This window comes from Scyliorhinus torazame, chromosome 14 (genome assembly GCF_047496885.1).
Source record: "Scyliorhinus torazame isolate Kashiwa2021f chromosome 14, sScyTor2.1, whole genome shotgun sequence".
NCBI lineage: Eukaryota > Metazoa > Chordata > Chondrichthyes > Carcharhiniformes > Scyliorhinidae > Scyliorhinus > Scyliorhinus torazame.
This window is the reverse complement of record NC_092720.1, coordinates 27,906,990-27,926,722: the sequence shown is the minus strand read 5'-3', so window position 1 is coordinate 27,926,722 and position 19,733 is coordinate 27,906,990. Positions and strand designations below refer to the sequence as shown.

General features: G+C 45.3%; 1 protein-coding gene across 4 annotated transcripts in view; it reads left to right on the top strand.

Moving 5' to 3' along the window:
- LOC140389605 (glycogenin-1-like) overlaps positions 1 to 19,733 on the top strand; it is a 91,374-nt gene that overhangs the window by 26,028 nt on the left and 45,613 nt on the right. For all 4 annotated transcript variants that reach the window (XM_072473872.1, XM_072473871.1, XM_072473873.1 and 1 more), the window contains exons 3-4: positions 7,545 to 7,719; positions 12,929 to 13,091. In XM_072473872.1, coding sequence (XP_072329973.1) covers positions 7,545 to 7,719; positions 12,929 to 13,091 — 338 coding nt within the window. The remainder of the gene's footprint in view (positions 1 to 7,544; positions 7,720 to 12,928; positions 13,092 to 19,733) is intronic.

Below are 19,733 nucleotides of genomic sequence, written 5' to 3'. Positions count from 1 at the left end.
GTTTGCTCCACCAAAGAGCCCAAGGAGCCTCTGATTTCGTCAACGAACTTCTACCTTTTTTAAAATGTTTCTTTGCCCTGATCCTCCTGGATATTTCCCTTATGTGGGAACCTTGTACCGTCACGGGATTTTAAGCAAAAATCCCCTTCGCAGCTGGGCGAAAAACAGCAGGCGCCACCTTCTGTACATCTTCACAACACAGCATTGAGAAAACAGTGGTATAAGCCGACAAAGTCAGTATGGATTTACAAAAGGGAAATGTTGTTTGACAAATCTACTGAAATTATTTGAAGATGGGACGAGTAGAGTTGACCAGGGAGAATCAGTAGGCTTTCGACAAGGCCTCACTAAGCCGATTTCTATGTAAATTTAAAGCGCATGGGAGTGCGGGTAGTGTCTTGGGATGGATAGAAAGCTGTTCAACAGACGGGAAGCACAAAGTTGGAATAAATCCAGATTTGGCAGGCAGTGAATAATGGGGTACCGCAGGGATCTGAACTAGGACCCCAACCTTCGCATTATATATTAATGATCTGGACGAGGGAACTAAATATATTATCCCCAAATTTGCAGATGATACAAAGATGGATGGGTAGGTGAGCCGTGAGGAGGATGCAGAGATGCTTCAGCGGGATTTGGACAGGCTGAGATGGTGGGAATATGCATGGCAGATGCAGTATAATGTGAATAAATGTGAGGTTAGGGCTGATTTATTATTTGAATGGGAGTAAGTTGAGAGAGGTGGATACTCGGGGCAACCTTGATGTCCTCGTGCATCAGTCGCTGAAAGTAAGCATGCAGGTACAGCGGGCAGTAAAGAAGGCAAATGTTGACGTTCATAGCAAGAGGATTTGAGTATAGGGTTAGGGATGTTTTACTGCAATTGGTATGGGGCATTGGTGAGGCCACACCTGGAGTATTGTGTGCAGTCTTGGTGTCCTTATCTGAGGAAGGATGACCCATGGAGGGAGTGCAGCGAAGGTTTACCAAGCTGATTCCTGGGATGGCGGGACTGTCATATCTGAAACTAAGTCAGGTAAGATTATATTCATTGGAGTTTAGAAGAGTGAGCGGGGATCTCGTGCAAAATTTTAAAATTCTAACAGGATTAGACCGGGGAGATTCGGAAAGAATGTTCCCGATGGTGGGGAAGTCCAGAACTAGGGGGCATAGTTTGAGGATAAGGTATAAACCATTTAGGATTAAGGGTGAGGAGAAATGCCTTCACCCAGAAAGTGGTGAATCTGTGGAACTCACTACCATAGAAAGTAGTTGAGGCCAAAACGGTGTGTCATTTCAAGAAGGAATTGGATTTCCCTCTTGGGATTAAAAGAATCAAGAGATATGGGGGTGGGGGAAAAGGCATGATCCGGGTATTGAACTTGATCATAATGAATGGTGTAGCAGGCACGACCGGTCAAATGGCCTCCTCCGGTTTCTATGTATCTTTCGCCCTACATGCCACCACCTGACATGACTTTGGGTATTTTTAAAGAATGAATTGTTAATTTCAATTGTGTTGCGACTCGGGGTCAACTGGGACTGGAATTGACCGCACACAAACCCGGGGTGTCGTAACAGAAGTAATAACAGGACATTTCGAAAGTCAAAACGCAATCCATCAGAGTCAGTATGGTTTTATGAAGGGGAAATCATGTTTGACTAATTTGCTGAGTTCTTTGACGATTTAACATGCAAAGTGGATAATGGGCACCATGTTGTTGTATATCTGGACTTCCGGAAGGCATTTGTGCTGCACAAAGGATTAATATACAATGTAAGATCACATGATATTGGGGATAATTTATTACCTTGGATAGAAGACTGACTGATGGACAAAAGACAAAGTTGGGATATATTATTATTATTATTATTATTATTATTAAATGGGTCTTTTCAAATTGGGATGCAACTAGGGGCGTGCCGCAGGGCTTGGTTCTCCGACCCCAACTATTTACAATATATATTAATGCCTTGGATGTAGGGATAGAAGGTACTATAGCCAAATTTGCAGATTACACTAAAATAGGTTGGACAGAAAGTTGCAATGAGGAAATAAGAAATTTACAAATGGATATAGATCAGTTCTGTGAGTGGGCCAAAATTTGGCAGATGGAGTTTAACGTGTATCAAAGAGTGAGGTTATCCCTTTTGGTCAAAAAACTGGAAAGTCAACTTATCTAAATGGAGAGAAACTTTGTGTTTCTCGTGCATCAGACAAAACTAGCATAAAGGTAATAAGGAAGGCAAATGGGATTTTGGCCTTTATAGCTAAAGGAATAGTATAAAAGTAGGAAGTGTTACAGCAACTGTATGCATTGGCGAGACCACACCTGGAGTATTCAAAAAACCGTTTTGGTCCCCATATTTGAGGAGTGATGTAGTTCCATTAGAGACAGTTCAGAGGAGCTTCACTAGATTGATTCCAGAGATGAGGGGGTTTGTCTCATGAAGAGAGATTGAGCAGTTTAGGCCCATACTCTCTCGAGTTTGGAAAAATGAGAGGCGATCTAATTGAAGTATATAAGATGATAAAAGATATTGACAAAGTAGACGTAGAGCGGATGCTTCCTCGTGGGGCAATCTAGAACGAGGGGGGTCATAGTTTGAGGATGAGGGGTAACAAATTTAAAACTTGAGATGAGGAGAAATTGCTTCTCGAGGATCGTGAATCTGTGGAATTCACTACCCCGGAATGCCAGTGGCATTGAGTAAAGGTGGAGACAGGTTTTTAATTAGTAATGGATTGAAGGATTATGGAGGACGGGGGGTTGAGGCCAAGAGAGGATCAGCCATGATGGTTTTGAATGGTAGAGCAGGCTCGAGCGGCTGAATTGCCCACTCCTGCTCCTATTTCTTGTGTTCATCTAGTTCAGTACTTGATTATTTTGAGCAGCTTTTTAATTGGTCACTAATTTGATGTTGCATTTGGATACCATGATGTCCATGACATGCAGTTAGGTTAATTTACCAGTTGTTGCCCAGTTGTTTTTTCTCCTGTCCTTCTGAAACTGAGCTGCTGCATTTGCTACCCTGGATTCCATGACACATTTGCTAATCTAAAGAGGATTAACAGTTATGGGAATGGCCTCTGCTCCCTGTGACATCCATTAACAGCCCAGTGTACATCAAGGTCCAGTGCCTTAACCGCCTGGTGAAGTACTGAATTAGAGCTAAATCAATTTCAATAGTTACTTCACATTTTCCTGTCATCCATCTTCATTCTTGCCTCCGCCACCTGAAAGCAGAAACTAAGCTGATTCCGTGAGGGAAAGTTGGATATATGTTAATCCAGAAGAGCAAGGAAACCATTTCTGGGACATGCAATTCTTCAAGAGATTTTTGGATCTCAATTTGTGCTCATTAAAGATTGGATATGCTTCGGGTCCTGAAACTGCTGAATATTTATATGTAAGCAACGTTAACTTAATGTCACTGCAGGACCAGAATGGAGACTATTGATAAGCTGAATGCATTGAGAAGGATGTTCCGCGTATCGTACACAGATGGACAAACTAATGAGGAAGCTCTGGGAATGACTGGGGAAAAGAAAAGTAGTGTATGCCAGCAAACCGGGAAAGTTATGATACTTTGGTCACCATGTTAGAACAGATGGTGGGCAGAGATGATTAGTTATTGAAGGGAAATATCGATGGAAAATGTTGGAGGGGGAATCAGAGGAGAAAAACGATGGATATAATGGATTGGATACAGCTGACCTCTGCAGAATGTCAGTCAGGACAGACTGGAGTGAAGATCCATGGCACTCCATTGTCCAGGAAGAATATAACAGCAACAAATGAACTCCAGCATTAAAATAGCAAACCTCGAGCAGAAGTGTGTATATAAATATGTTTGGTAAAAAGGAGCTGGATTGTATTTAATTGAAGTAATCCTTGTGTGTGAAATTGGATTCTGCAGTTTCTTTTGATTGCCGTTGAGTTCTAAAATGGCGTCAATGGTACACGCCAGGCGCAAAGCATGCTGGGCAACCTCTTGTTAGAGGCAACAACACAACAGTGCTGTGAACAGCTGCTGAGAAGAATGCAGGCGGCAGCGCTGTTGTTTTGAAGCCCTCCAATCCAGCTAATACACCCTCTTTAACACTTGGTCTTCTTTGCGAGCTTAGTGCTTTCCATGGTTCGTGTATAGTGCATTCCCTCCATTCTTTTCCCTGTCCTGGTGTCCCTTCGCAGTGTTACCACAGTGGTTGTAGTACAATTTTGAGGAGGACTGGTGGCTTTCAGAGCTGGAGACTGCAGAATACATTGCAGGCTCTGTCTCTTAAGAGGTCCAATTTCAGCCCACCCCCATCAGTGTGGGCAGCAATATTGAGCTTGCCGGCTGACGCACCGATACTGGTGCTGTGAGACTGATGGGAGAATGAATACTGTCACCCAGAGAGGGGGCAGCAAGCTCATGAACCTCCGCAATGCTGCTAACGTGTTGGAGGGAAGATTGCTGTACTGCATCCTGGAAGCCCCTTTGAACGCCATTAACCACAGATATCGGAGCTGGCATGATGGCAAGGTGCTCTTCCTAACCTCCGTCTGAGATCCCACTGCAGACTATTTTTTGGATGCTGCCTTGTGCTGTAGTGGAGGTTGAGACAAATAGCCATTGGGTGATGCATCATGGTTGGTCACGACTAGAAAGGATTCTGCGTAAAGCCATGCGCCAAATTGTTGCTGGACTCTTCCTCGCCCCTTGACATCAAATGCATTACCTGATTGCATTTTTTTTTTGCCCATCCCCAAATGCCCATGGGATGGTGGTGGTGCGTCGCCTTCTTGTAACGCTGTTGGGAATCTTGTTCCAGGATTTTGACCCAGCGACAGTGAAGAAATGCCGATATATTTCCAAATCAGGATAGTGTATGACTTGGAGAGAGACTTGCAGGTGGTGGTGTTCCCGTGTGTCTACTACCCTTTTGAGGTGGTAGAGGTCATGGGATTGGAATGTACTGTGGCAGGAGTGTCGGTGAGTTGCTGCAGTGCATCTTGTACATGGTCCCCACTGTGCGATGGCGGTGGGAGTGGATGTTTGTACTTGGAGAATGGGGGGCCAATCATGCAGGCTGCTTTGGCCTGGGTGGTGTTGAGTGGTTTGGGGGCAAAGGCTGGTACTGGGAAAGTGGGAAGGAGCCATGACTGGACAGCTGCCCAACACATTCCTGCCATGGGGAAGCTTCCTGGGACGGGCAGGGATGTGCAGTGGTTGCTCACTCCACGGAGGCAGGCAGCCAATTTAAATCACCTGAGTGATTCTTGCTGGTAGCAAAATGGCTGTCCGCTCCGTGGCAGGGGATTTATCTGTAACCTCTGTAACCTGAGTGATTTGCTCGGGCATTTCAAAGGACAGTTGAGAGTTAAGCATGCTGTGTATCTGGAGTCATACATAGGCCAGACCAGGTAAGGATGGCAGATTTCCTTTCTTGACATTAGTCAACCAGATGAGTTTTTACAGCAATCTGGTAGTTTTATGGTCATTAATGAGACTATTCCAGGCGACTAACGAAATCTCCTGAAAATTAGCCTGGGCCTCAGTGCATGATATTAATAATAATTGCTTATTGTCACGAGTAGGCTTCAATGAAGTTACTGTGAAAAGCCCATAGTCGCCACATTCCGGCACCTGTTCGGGGAGACCGGTACGGGAATTGAACCCGCGCTGCTGCCTTGCTCTGCATTACAAGCCAGCTGTTTAGCCCACTGTACTAAACCAGCCCCTGTGTGTGTTCCTTCATGCCAATCCCTGTTGCTACGTAGGCACATTTGACATTTGGAAAGGTACAGAAATAAGCAGCTCCTGTAAACCAGGGATTTGACCTCCTTATCTAAGCTGTTACACTCGTGTGGCATTGAAAAGTGGTGTAGTTCACAGGAAGCATTAAGCTAAAGGTTCCCTCTTCCTGTTCTGACACCAATTCCCATGGTGGGATATGAACTCATGTTTCCAGATATTAGTCCGAGGCCTTGGATTGCGAGTATCTATATTACCACCATGCTACTGTTCACGGGTGCAGACCTACATTAAGCAAGGCAAACTAATTTTTAAGTCCTTGCTTTCAGGCTCAATGATGGTGCTTATAGCTAATCAGCAGCATGTTCAGTGATAGCTGCATACAGAAATCTTGCACTGGATTTGATGCTGCCACGCCGGCAGGTTTGAAGGCACAGGGAGCATACACAATGGAATGGATGTCCTTCTGCTGCCTCCCCGCCCACTCCCACTGTGCCTGAAATGTTATGGTGGGCGGCAAAAGCATCGGGTGTGCTACCTGCCCCTGGGCCTACTGAGGAATTAATGGCCACTTAGGGCCTCATCATTGCTGGTATTTTGCGCAATTTGGGAAGCCCAGCAGTGGACCTGGGTAGAGTACTCTTTCAAAGGATCAGTGCAGACTCGATGGGCTAAATGAACGTCTTCTGTACTGTAGAGATTCTAATCAAGTTGTTTAAAGAACAGCCTGGTTCTCCTGTCATTGGGCCTTTTGTTATCGGTGCAACGGAACAGTTAAGGGTTGATTAATTTTGCGTTGACATTATAGATTGTTCCTTCATTATTTTGAATCTGGAGACATTTTAGGAGGCTTTTGGCCGAGGATGTTATCCACACTGTTGCATTAGAAAGGATAAAGCTTAATACGCCAGCCTTTTTCCTCATGTTAATCCTGGAGTAAACTGAAATGCACTAAAAGCAGTAACCGTTTCTGAGTATGACTCTTGTCCCAAGCTGCCATCAGTAGACTGATTGACATGGGATTCCGTCAGCTCATTACCAACTCAAGAACCGCAAATGTAAAACTCCAGCAGGATTGTTTAGTAAACCTGGACCAGTACATGAAAACTCCACACCATTAACAGCAAGACCACATCCTCTGACTGCAATTTAGTTGCCATTTTGTTAAGGTAGCTGATTTCAGACTGGAGAAATAACGCATTCATTATGGAGGATATTCTGTCAATGAACGTAAATTTAATTTTTTGAGTCATGTATAGGTGTAATTTGTGCAGTAATGGCCATTTTTTTCTCTCGACTACTTAAAGCATAAACTGAGTCTCAAACTCTGGTCAACAGAGGAGGCGTTGGCCTAGTGGTATTGTCACTGGGCTACCAGAGACCCAGAGTAATTCTCTGGGAACCCAGGTTCAAATCCTGCTGCTGCAGATGGTGAAATTGGTACTCAATAAAAATTTGCAATTTAAAAAGTCTATTGATTGTCATAAAAACCTACCTGGTTCACTAGTGTCCTTTTTAGGGAAGGAAATCTGCCATCCTTACTTGGTCTGGCCTACATGTGACTCCAGATCCATAGCAACGTGGTTGACTTTTAACTGACCCCTCGAGGGCAATTAGGGATGGGCAATAAATGCCTATGAACGAATAAAAAAAGAGATTTCTTTAGTCCTTCATTAGATTGCTTGACATACCTGTCCTTGAAGCAAAAGGTTCTGTGGAGTTCATTGACAATGTTGCATTCAATTTGTCTCCACATATGTAACGTGTGTTTATTGTTTTAAAACCTGCCCCTATTTCTCCAGAGCGGTGCTGGGAAGAGTCTTTGATGAGATTATTTTAGTGAATGTGCTAGACAGCAAGGATTCGGCTCACTTGGCCATGATCAAGAGGCCTGAACTCGGCGTGACGTTTACGAAGCTGCACTGTTGGGCTCTCACGCACTATTCCAAATGTATATTCATGGATGCAGACACATTGGTAAGTGAAGGGCTTCAGATATTGGGGTAGATGACTTGTAAATTACCACTGATGCTAGCCAAGAGCAGTCTGAGCAATCCAATATCATTTGCACAGTACAGGATACAAATGTTGACCCTTGCTGCTCATGTTGCAGGATGTGACTTAAAAACTGTCATAGTTCCTATTACAGCTCTGGAGTTTCTTTATTCATGTTCATTCTGACTGACTGAATCCAGGAAACAAATGGCCACCAGGCCTGAAGTTTAGAAATGTAAGAATGTTTAGAATAGTAGTTACAGTGTAATAGCGTAATAAACAACACAATGGATTTTTAAAAACATTTTTTTTAAATTTGGAGTACCCAATTAATTTTTTCCAATTAAGGGGCAATTTTGAATGGCCAATCCACCCGCCCTGCACATCTTTGGGTTGTGGGGGGCAAAACCCACGCAAATACAGGGAGATAGTGCAAGCTCCACACGGACAGTGACCCAGAGCCGCGATCGAACCTGGGACCGTGCTACCACTGCGCCACCGTGCTGCCCCAACACAATGAATTTATGAAGCTAAATCCAGTTTGACCTCCGTTTCTTTTGGGATGTTATGGATTTTTTTTAAAAAATCATCAAAGGCTCGATCTAATTTATTCAGAAGACTGGAGGTCTTGTAATCCCTAAACTGCACGTGTGCAGTAAGTAACTCTTAAGATACCACGCAGGCCACTCGAGATAAAGGCCAGCCTTCATGTTAACAGGAAGTTTACATAGAGAGGCTGGCAGTGGACCAAAAACCTAGCAGGGCCAGGGTTGTCGATCGACAGGGCCTCATTTGAGTCATTTCTGGCCGGCTCCACTGCTAGGCCTTTACATTAAGCAGTAGCTGGAGCTTGCAGCCGGCGAGAACCGTTCCCTGGTAGTCCATAGAGACTGGAGGCTTTGGACAGCAAGTGGAGTGCAAATGAGCCAACTCACCACCACCTTCTGAAGGGCAACTAGGGGTGGACAATGAATTCTTGCATAACCGGCGACGGCTACATCCCGTAAATGAATTTAAAACCAGAATGGCCATTTTAATTCACTCACGGACATGGCATATTGCCCTTCAGAAGATGGTGGTTTGCTGCCTTTTTGAATCGCTGCAGCCACTGGGGTGTTGGTGAATCCCCAGTGCTGTTGGAGAGGGAATTCCAGGATTTTGACCCAGCGACAGTGAAGGAACGGTAATGTATTTCCAAAATTGGGATGGTGAGTGGCTCAGGTGCCTCTATCGCAATTCTCTCTCTCTGTCTCTCTCTCTATCTCTCTTCGCTCTTTTAAAACCCTCTCTGCAATATTTTCCTCTGTCCAAACCACATTTTTGTTAGCTTTCTTGTATTGCTATGAAATGCATTGAAAGATTGGATCAAAGAAAACAAGATCAATGATTGCTTTAGCATTTTGAAGCTCCTCTGGTTTATTCCACTGGTAAGAGGAAAGGTTATATCCTTGGAAAAAGTTAACTTCGGTAGTCACATGTGGTTGACTTGACGCCAAAGGTATGAGTAACGGTGGTGCCAAGCTCCACTTACTGAAGCTATAATTGGGGTGGGAAGATTTGTTTTTTGTCCGTATGCCAATAAAGCCACCTCTGATTGAACTAGTTTTCATTGCTTTAAATGCCTTCCGACAGCTCCATTAGACAGCACATTTGAATTCCGTGCACCCATTCATGTGTCTCCGACAGGAGCTTTGTGTCTGAAGGCATGGCTGGCTTGTCTACAGTTATGTTTCAAGTGTTCTCTTCAAAGTCACCGAACTACTTCAAGAAGGAAAGTTGCATTTACACAGCACCTTTCATAGCCTCCAGGACATCCCAATACACTTTACAACAAAATTTAAGAACTTTTGAATTGCAAACGCTGTTGCAATTTGGCTTCTCAGACATCAATGAAGTGGTGTAGCCTAACGATTTCCGTCTGCAAAGGTTGTTAGACGTTTAGCTGCTGTTGTATCAAGAGTCAGCTGCTGTTGTATAAAGAGTCAACGGTTCTGCTCCTTTTCACCAACACCTTTACTTTACTTCAACAGACTCTGCACAAAACTCTATCTTCACATCACCCGACACAAAGGCCACCTGAAGCCCTTTCACATATCAGTGTCAATTATTGGATACTTAACATAAATAAGGCAACTAATAACAGTCTCCCCTTCCTTGGAGAAAAAAAATAATTAGGTGGAAAAAAAAATTACGAAACTCAAAAACACACATGCAATTTTCCCCCCCCCCCCCCCCCTTTTTTCATTTTTGGAAGAAACAAAACAGTCACAGGAGCCCTTCATAACAATAGCCAAACGTTTCTGTGAACTAGCCCCTCATTTTGTAAAGCAGTCTGACAATTGATAGCTACTGTCGACCCAATGTGACATTCAATCGGTATATTACCCAAATCCCCTAATCCCAAAATTTCTGTCAATATAAAAGGCCACATCCACCGCCTCTACAAAGCTTAACGTCTCAGCAGCCAAAGTGCTTTTGACCACTCCCCTAATTTTCTTTGTTTCCCACCCGAGGGCAACATTTACCATTGTTCCCCAAAAGGAAAATTATAAAACCTCCTGTGCTTAAAACCCCATCACATAAATTTGCTGAAACTGAGTTTCAAGTGCCTAAGGTCACCTAAAACCGGGAACCTCAAAACCTACTCCAGCATTTTTAGTTTGACCAACGCTTTATTTGCTCTTATTATGTCTTCACTTTGGGATCATTCATTTTTGTACCCAACTCTTAAGACATCAAAACTCACGTCCGGTCTAGTCTGTCCACCTAACCAATTCACTTGCCCAATTAAACTTCGCAATTGCTCTTTTTCCATCTTTGAAACCATTGCGTCTTTTTGTGAAACCCGGCCACGACTAATTGCTATTGGACTGATGCTTTCCAAATAAGATTGCTGACGTAAAGTTGCCCCTAACTTAGTCTGTCCAATTTCCAGTCCAATATATTTAAATGCACCGGAAACCTGACTTCCAACCCTGAATTCCTTCGACAAACCAGAGATTACAATAGCTTCGAAACCACTAGTCCCACTCCACAAAAAATCACCGACATGCATCATAAAGATGCCAGAAAGATTTCCTTTATAGTGCCAGTAAAACATTGCCAGATCTTCTTTCAACCCAACTGGCAACAGCCTAACTTTAACAAAAGCTGACCTTACTGAAAAATACCAGGGGCGGGATTCTCCAACCCCACGCCGGGTCGGAGAATCGCCAGGGGCTGGCGTGAATCCTGCCCCCGCCGTGTCCCGAAGTCTCAGCCACCAGAGATTCGGCGGGGGCGGGAATCTCGCCGGTCGGCGGGCCCACCCCCGCCGATTCTCCGGCCCACGATGGGCCGAGGTCCCGCTGCTGGAATGCCTGTCCCGCCAGCGTGGATTAAACCACCTTTTGAACGGCGGGACAAGGCGGCGTGGGCAGGCTCCAGGGTCCTGGGGGGGCGGGGGGCGTGGGACGATCTGGCCCCGGGGGGTGCCCCCACGGTGGCCTGGCCCGCGATTGGGGCCCACCGATCTGCAGGCAGGCCTGTGCCGTGGGGGCACTCTTTCTTCCGCCTTTGCCATGGTCTTCACTATGGCAGAGGTGGAAGAGACCACCTCCCCTGCGCATGCGTGGGATGACGTGAGCAGCCGCTGACGCTCCCGCGCATGCGTCGCCCAGCGAAGACCTTTCGGCCCCGGCTGGCGTGGCGCCAAAGGCCTTTCCCGCCAGCTGGCTGAGCGCAAACCACTCCGGCGCGGGCCTAGCCCCTCAAGGTGAGGGCTTGGCCCCTACTTAAAGGCCCGACACCGGAGTGGTTCCCGCCACTCCATTACGCCGGAACCCCCCACCCCGCCGGGTAGGGGAGAATCCCGCCCCAGATTCTAGACACATCATTTAAACCATATACATATTTGTTCAACATCCAGAGTACCCCTTCTGTGTTATCTGCCTCTTCAGGAGGACGGAGAAAAATGTCTTTTTGGAGCTGATGCCCCTGCAAAAAGGCAGCTTTGATATCTATAGATTTGTATTCCCATGCCTTTGTGGCTAATAGAGCCAAGAAGATCTTTAAAATAACCTGTTTAAGAGTAGGTGAATCTACTCTTAAATCCTGATCTTCTAAGTTTTCTTCAAATCCCCTTGCCACAAGCTTGGCCTTTGCCTTAAGTTCCATCCGGAAGAACCTTTTCCGTGCAAATCCATCTGTGGGGTAGGGCTCTTTGTCCGCTATTTGGTACTTCCGTGTAGACCCCAAATTCACTTGGGTCTATCTGACCAGATTTTCCAGAGCATGTCATCTATTACCGCATGGTTTCTTTCACACCATTACTAAATGGGCTTTCTGCAGCCGTATTCATAACTATGACATTCACGTTTTCACACGTATCCCTAAACTCCTCATTCGCAAATTCTCCCCCATTGTCCGTAAGGAATTTTGCCGGTGGGCCCATTCCTGTCCCTATCCATTTTTCCACGATTTGATCCAGAATTACTCTCTTTTCTTTACTTCGTATAATTGTTGACTGACTAAATCTACAAAATGCAAAATAAATATATTATTGTCTTTATCTCAGATCTTAAGGTCTATGGCCACAATGTCGTTAAAATCCCTGGCCAAAGGTAGGGTTACTATTGGTTTTGCTGGTGTCCTTCTGTACTTCCTACAAACTTCACTGCGATCACTAACCTGTTCTATCAGCTCAGTATAGTCTTCATCCCTTACCCCTGCATCCTTTAATACATTTTTCAGCCTCCGAGGAGACGGATGCACAAATTGCCTGTGCAGTTTTAATACAACAAGCTTTTTATCAGCTGAAGTCCCATTTTCAACTGCCATTTGCCAATATGCCATACTTAACATAAATGAGACAACTAATTGGAACGTCGCTTAACCCATTACTTAACAAAGGTGTCTCTTGCTGAATACCGTACATTTAGGCCTGTACAGCCTTCTAAAGATGTGTGTGAGGTGCACCGTTTGCAGTTCATTGAGTTGTCGTGTGCATTGAGTCACTCGGGTTCACTCGCCTTTCAGCAGGAGTATAACACGAAAGCACAAACCAGTTTATAATGCTGTTGTCCTCAACTGACTTTCGGCAATGCTCAGATGCACAGAATGATACAGCGCAGAAGGAGGCTGTTCAACTCATCACATCCTGCGCCAGCTCTCGAGTATACCCCCTAACCGGAGCTTCTGATATCGTTCACAGGTATTATGCAACATCGATGAACTCTTTCAAAGAGAAGAACTATCTGCAGCACCAGATCCTGGTTGGCCGGATTGTTTCAATTCTGGAGTGTTTGTTTACCGCCCTTCCATTGAAACCTACAACGAACTGCTGCAGTTTTCTACAACAAAGGGCAGCTTTGACGGTATGTTTCATTGTCATAGAGGTTTACAGCATGAAAACAGGCCCTTCAGCCCATCTTGTCCATGCCGCCCAGTTGTTACCACTGAGCTAGTCCCAATTGTCTGCATTTCGCCCATATCCCTCTATACCCATCTTACCCATATAACTGTCTAAATGCTTTTTAAAAGATAAAATTGTACCCGCCTTGACTACTGTCTCTGGTAGCTTGTTGCAGATACTCAATACCCTCTGTGTGGAAAAAATTGCCCCTCTGAACCCTTTTTGTCAGAAATCTTTGTGTGTGATCTCTGGCCCCTGGTTTGAAATTGCAGCAATGATCGTTGCACTGACCCCTCTCACTGGCCAGCACTCTGTATGCTTCTTAATTTCTATGGTGCACTTTTGCAAATTGTGTGCTGCAATTCGGGAAGTCACCCAAGTTGAACTGTAGTAAGCAACATGACTCCATGTCGAGCAAACAGACATCATTTTTTGAAAACACATTCTTGTGATTTGGCCATCTGGGCATTGCTAGCAAGACCAGTGTCTGTTATCTATCCTTCGTTGTCCCCAAGAAGTGGAGCTGAGTTTCCACCTTCAATCGCTGCAGTCCATCTGGCGATGGTACTGCTTAAATCATTTATATATTAATAGAACTATCATCCACTTCAAATGTGCTGTTGCAGAATGGAGGGGGGGGGGTGTTGGTTAAGGGTGTGGGAGTTGCAGGATTTTGACTCCCTGACCATAATGGAATGATGGTGGAGGTTTCAAGTCAATATGAGAAAATTGGAGATCAGTCTCCATGCACCTGCTACATGCCCTTCTGGGGCAGTGATGGGCTACCTAGGCTAGTGAGTGGTTCGCAAGAATGGCCCTCCATTTCTGGGCTGCAAGACTGAAATCGGGGTTTGTTCACCAACCATGACCCCATGGAAAAGATGAAATACATTTAATACATGCCGAATATTTCATAACGAGCTACAGAAAATGCTTAAATCATTTATATATTAAATCGGGGCTTGTTCACTAACCATGACCCCATGGAAAAGATGAAATACATTTAATACATGCCGATTCTCTAGATCAGGGGGTACAGGTTTGATACCACTAACTTTATTTGCCCACATGAAGATGGAGCTGAGTTTCCTTGAACCGCTGCAGTCCATGTGGCGAGAGTATTGCCGATGTGCTATTGCGAAATGGTGGGGGGCACTAGGTGTGGATACCTACAGTTGGTACGCAGCAAAACGGTGGTAGTATTTAAAGCTGAAATAGTTTGTGAGCTGTCTTATGATGGTGAGTTTGAATTGTACTTAACTTCTCTTCGTTTTTGAAAGCCAGCAAGTCTGCGGATTCTTTACGAGAAAAATATAAGCAGTCTTTGGATCCCAGGACGCAGAGTTCTTGATGCAAGTTTGGCACTATAACTCTGCCCTGCACCCCTCATCCAGCTATTCACTGGTTGATAGTTTAAATTGTCTGATCCTAATTAGGAAGATAACTTTTGCTTCACTTAAAATTTGGGATTGTGAAGTGTGAAACGTTTAGACCAATAGTTGTAGGAGAAAGACGAGCTTGACGCGATAACAAACTTGAACTATTGGCAAAATACTATAGTGGTGACACTGCTCCAAGATCTATTAATAATGTTTTTTGATACAGCCCTACAGGCACAATTGGTTTCATGATGGAAATGAGTAAACTCTATGTTGGACTAACTATAAATAAATTAATGAATAAGGGAGTGCATACCCAAGGCTAATCACACTCCAACCATAACTATATAAAGAAAGTTGACTAAACCCCCTCCGATTACAATGCACTCCCTTCTCCAAATAAGGAATTGTGCAATTGGCAATATAATGTGGTCAAAAATATAAGAACTCAGTAAGTGATCTAATGTTAAAGTTTAATGGATGGAATATCTTCTTTTTCTCTCTCCCCTCTCTCTCTCTCTCTCTCGTGCTCTCCTTCCCTGCATACTTCTCAGAGATGTTGCGTCGATGTCAGTTCCACTGGGCCATTGTCTATTTGTGTTGCCTTAGGATTTTCAGGGATTCACAAAGGCAGCCAAGGGCCTTCACCACCTGACTTTCAACTGAAGGATTAAAAGGTACCCCTTTCCATCAGACAGGAGCAGAATTAGGCCACTCGGCCCATCGAGTCTGCTCAGCCATTCAATCATGGCTGATGTGTTTCTCAACCCCATTCTCCTGCCTTCTAAACTTCATCGTGTACAGATCCAGAGTCCTCAACCGCTCCTCGTATGACGAGTGCTTCATTCTGGAGATCATTCTTGTGAACCTCCTCTGGACCCTTTCCAAGGCCAGCACATCCTTCTTTAGATACGGGGCCCAAAACTGCTCACAATATTCCAAATGGGGTCTGACCAGAGCCTTATACAGCCTCAACAGTAGATCCCTGCTCTTGTGTTCTAGCCCCTCACGACATGAATGCTAACATTGCATTTGCCTTCCTAACTACCAACGTTAACCTTATGAGAATCCTGAACTAAGACTCCTAAGTTGCCTTGTTGCTTCTGATTTCCTAAACCTTTTCCCATTTAGAAAATAGCCCAGGCCTCTACTCTTCCTACCAAAGGGCACGACCTCACACTTTTCTACATTGAATTCCATCTGCCACTTCTTTGCCGACTCTCCTAGCCTCTCTGCTTCCTCAACACAAACAGAAGCTCCTGAAGGAGCCTTGCACTTGAGCAACTGAAAAAAGGTCAAGTGGCAAAGTGGGAGATGCTGTAGAAGTCATGGACTACTTTTCTCGACTATTCTCCCTGTTTTCCTTCACGTTTGAAGCATCTTGCTGTGGCTGGAAGCAATTAGAAAGACCTAGCAAATCCTGGAGTTGCAGGCCTCTTGTGCTTCCCAGTACAAAAAGTTTCTTCCAGGAGATGGGCCTGTGTGAGACGGTACTGGAGCATGGCAATGAACCAGCCCACTAAACATGCAGAGCCAGGGCCTGGTTAGATACTGGTGAGAAGCAGTGGAGAAGCTTAAGTTAAGATGTTGTGCATTATTACATCACAAAAGATGAGAAAGAGAATTCCTAGTTTTCCAATTCTTTGTTTTCTCAGTGCTTCTCAAAGGGTCCCAAATGAAATAAAAATAAAAACAATAGATGCTGGAAACACAGACCAGGAAGCACCTATGGAGGGAGAAACCGAGTTAATGTAAACTCTGGGCACGAGTATTTGTAGTGGGTTTGGCTGGGAGTTTCTCCCTGGCTCTTGTCGGCAAGCTCCCTGCCGCGATCTAGTCATGATTAGTCACCTTTTTTTGAGGCCCTGGGGAATTTCTCCTCAGTCAAGCCCACAGTTAGAATTATTTTCATCACTGGGGAGCTGAATTCGCTGGCCAGACCAGCTCCTCCGAGATCGGGCCACCATTTTGAAAAGGTGCGCTGATCTCTAAGTGATTTCTTGGTCCCCCACCCCCACCCATGAGCAGTGTCAACCCCACACATATGAGCATTAATCCCCCCCACCCCAAGTGATAAGACCCCGCTATAGGGTCGCTGAGGGCCCTCTCTTTACAGGCCTTCCCAAGCCCCTTCCAGGATCAACACCCTCCACTCCAATGGGCACGGCCCCCATTAGGCACTAATCCTTGGCAGTACTCCTGCCAGCTTGGCAGTGCCAAGGTGCCAGCCAGGGGGCCATCCTGCTCTGTCCCTAACCACCCAGGGGGTCTCCGATGGTCTGGGAGACACCCCAGGTGCCATTCCACCTGGTCCACGTTTGTGTGGACCAGTATTGAACAGCACCGGCTGGGGTCTTCCTGTGGAGGACGGTAGATTTCCAACATCTTCAGTGTTTTTGCTTTTGGTCTCCATTGGAAGTTCCTTGAAGACTCGAGCTTTCATAGAATATTGTTTCTGACTCGGAATTACACTGTAACACTTCTTGTCTCCCTCCCAATCAGTAACAGTGAGTTGCTTATGTTTGCCACTGTTCTATCCACGGTCCAGCAGTGATGTATTTAAAGAGACGGATGTACATAGCAATGATTCAACTAGCTTCCACGGCCGTGTACCAGCAGAGCTGCAATTTTTGTTAAAGAAAATAATTAAAATTGCATATTCAAGTTGGCACCACCAATGATAATTCTTAACCTGACAGTGGGAGATGTAATTTGATCAGAGAAGCGGAGCGGTTCTGAAGCGGAGTGGTTGCGGAGCAGAGTGGTTCTGAAGCGGATTGGCAATTGAACAGTGACCGAATTGGGAATAATTTGGAGAAGGACCTAATATATTAATATATATAAACAACTGAGGAATATTGCAGCTCCAGGAGATGACCTGTGAGAGAGCAGCAGGGAGGAGCAGACTGAGCACTCCGACTCTCGGCAAAACAGGAAGGGTTAACATTAATTTCTGAAAAGTGACGTCCGCACAAGGCAGACAGCTGACTGGTAAGGAGTGGATAAGTTGGTTTTGCTACTTTTAAGGTAAGAGTTCTAGCTTTTTAAAAAAAATAAATTAAAAAAAATAACCTTAAATTGAGTCTTTTATGGCGGGGGAGCCCAGTCCTGTGTGCTGCACCGCCTGCGGCATGTGGGATCCCGTAGACGCTCCTTGCAGTCTGGGTGACCACGTGTGTGGGAAGTGCCATCGGTTTGACCACTCAGGGTTTCACAGCTGTAGGCATTGAGGTACAACCGCGAGGCTGATGAGTTACGTGGACAGCACGTTTGCAGACAGCTTTAGGAAGTGCAGGCATAGAGAGAATGGGTGACTATCAGTCAAAAGAATAGAGACAGGCGGTTAGTTAGAAAAGCCCCAGAGTGGATGTCACTCAAAAAAACATCTTTCTGTGTTGGAAAACAGTGAGAGTGATGATTCCTCTGGAGAGCACAGCCAGAGCCACGATCACAGCACTGTGTGGCTCAGCTACACAAGGGGGGAGGAGTAAGAGTGGAAGAGCAATAGAGGCAGGAGATTCAATAGTGAGGGGTGCAGGATGGCGTTTTTGCGGCCACAGATGTGAATCCAGGATGGTGTGTTGTCTCCCTGGTGCCAGGGTCAGGAATGTTCCTGCACGCCTGCAGGGCATTCTAAAGAGGGGGGGCAAATGGACAGCAAGTGTTGTTCCCATTGGTACCAATATCCAAGGTAGAAAGAGGAACGAGGATGAGGTCCTACATTAAGAATTTAGGGAGACTGATGACAGATTGCTAAACAGGATTTCGGAAGGTTATAATCTCTGGATTACTCTCGGTGTCGTGTGCCAGTCAGTAAGGAGTAGGAGGTTAGAGCAGATCAATGCATGGCTGAAGAGATGGTGCAGGAGGGCTTTAGATCACTGGGTCAGTTTCTGGGGAAGGTGGGACATTTACAAGTTGGATGGGTTGCACCTGAACCGGAATGGGACTAACATCCTTGCAGGGAGTTTTGCTAGTGCTGTTGGGCGGGGGGGTGGGCGCATTATTGGGAGTGTACTATAGGCCCCCAGTCAGGGAGATAGAAGGGCAGATATGTAGACTGATCTCCGAGAAATGTAAAAATAATATTGGAGGATTTCAACTTTCCCAATATTAACTGGAAAGATTAAAGTGGGAAAGGCTCAGTGGTGGCAGAATTCTTAAAATGTATCTTTTATGCCAGAACGTAGAAAGTCCAACAAGAGAGGGGATGGTGCTGGACCGAGATTTAGGGAATGAAGCCAGGCAAGTGGTAGAAGTTTCAGTGGGGGAGCATTTTGGTGATAGTAACCATAACTCAGTGGGATTTAAGGTAGTTATGGAAATGGACAAAGGTGGGCCGGAAATAAAGTTCTGAATTGGGGGACGGCCAATTTTAATAGGCTAAGACAGGATCTGATCAAAGCCAACTGGGAGCAGCTACTTGTAGGAAAATCTACAGAGCTGTGGGATTCATTCAAAAAGAAAATCGAGCGAGTACAGGGCCAACGTGTTGCCATAAAGGTAAAGTGTGGGAGCAACACTTGCAGACAACCCTGGATGTCAAGGGATACCCTGGGTTGGGTTAGGGAGGCCCATGTCAGATACTGAGAGCTCAAAACAGCGGAAACCCTGGAGGAGTATGCATCAGTGGGTTACTTAAAAACTAAATTGGGAGAGTGAGGGTGGGGGGGGGGGCAGCAAAGAACACTGGCGAGTAAAGTTGAGGAAAATCCAACGGTGTTTGATAAGTATATTAAGGGCAAGAGGATGACCTTGGGAAGAGTAGAGCCTACTATGGTTTAACATGACAATCTGTGTGTGGGGCCAGAGAATGTTGGTGTCGTTTTAAATGTGTACTTTGTCTCTGTGTCCAGAATGGAGAAGGACATGAACCCAATGTCGGTGTAGAAATCGGAAAGCAGGAATGTGATGTGCTCGAACGACTTAACATTTGAGAGGGAGGAAGTATTAAAAGTGGATAAATCCCCTAGTCCAGATGGGATTTATCCCAGGCTACTGTGGGAAGTGAGGTTTGCAGAGGCTCTGACAGTTTTCAAATCTTCTTTGGCCACAGGAAATGTGCCAGTGGTAATTTGGTACCATTATTCAAGAAGGATGGTAGGGATAAAACAAGAAATTACGAGTCTAACTTTAGTGGCAGGGAAACTATTGAGGGACAGAATTAATTACGTCTTGGGGAGGCAAGGATTAGTCTAGGATTGTCAGCATGGCTTTGTCAAAGG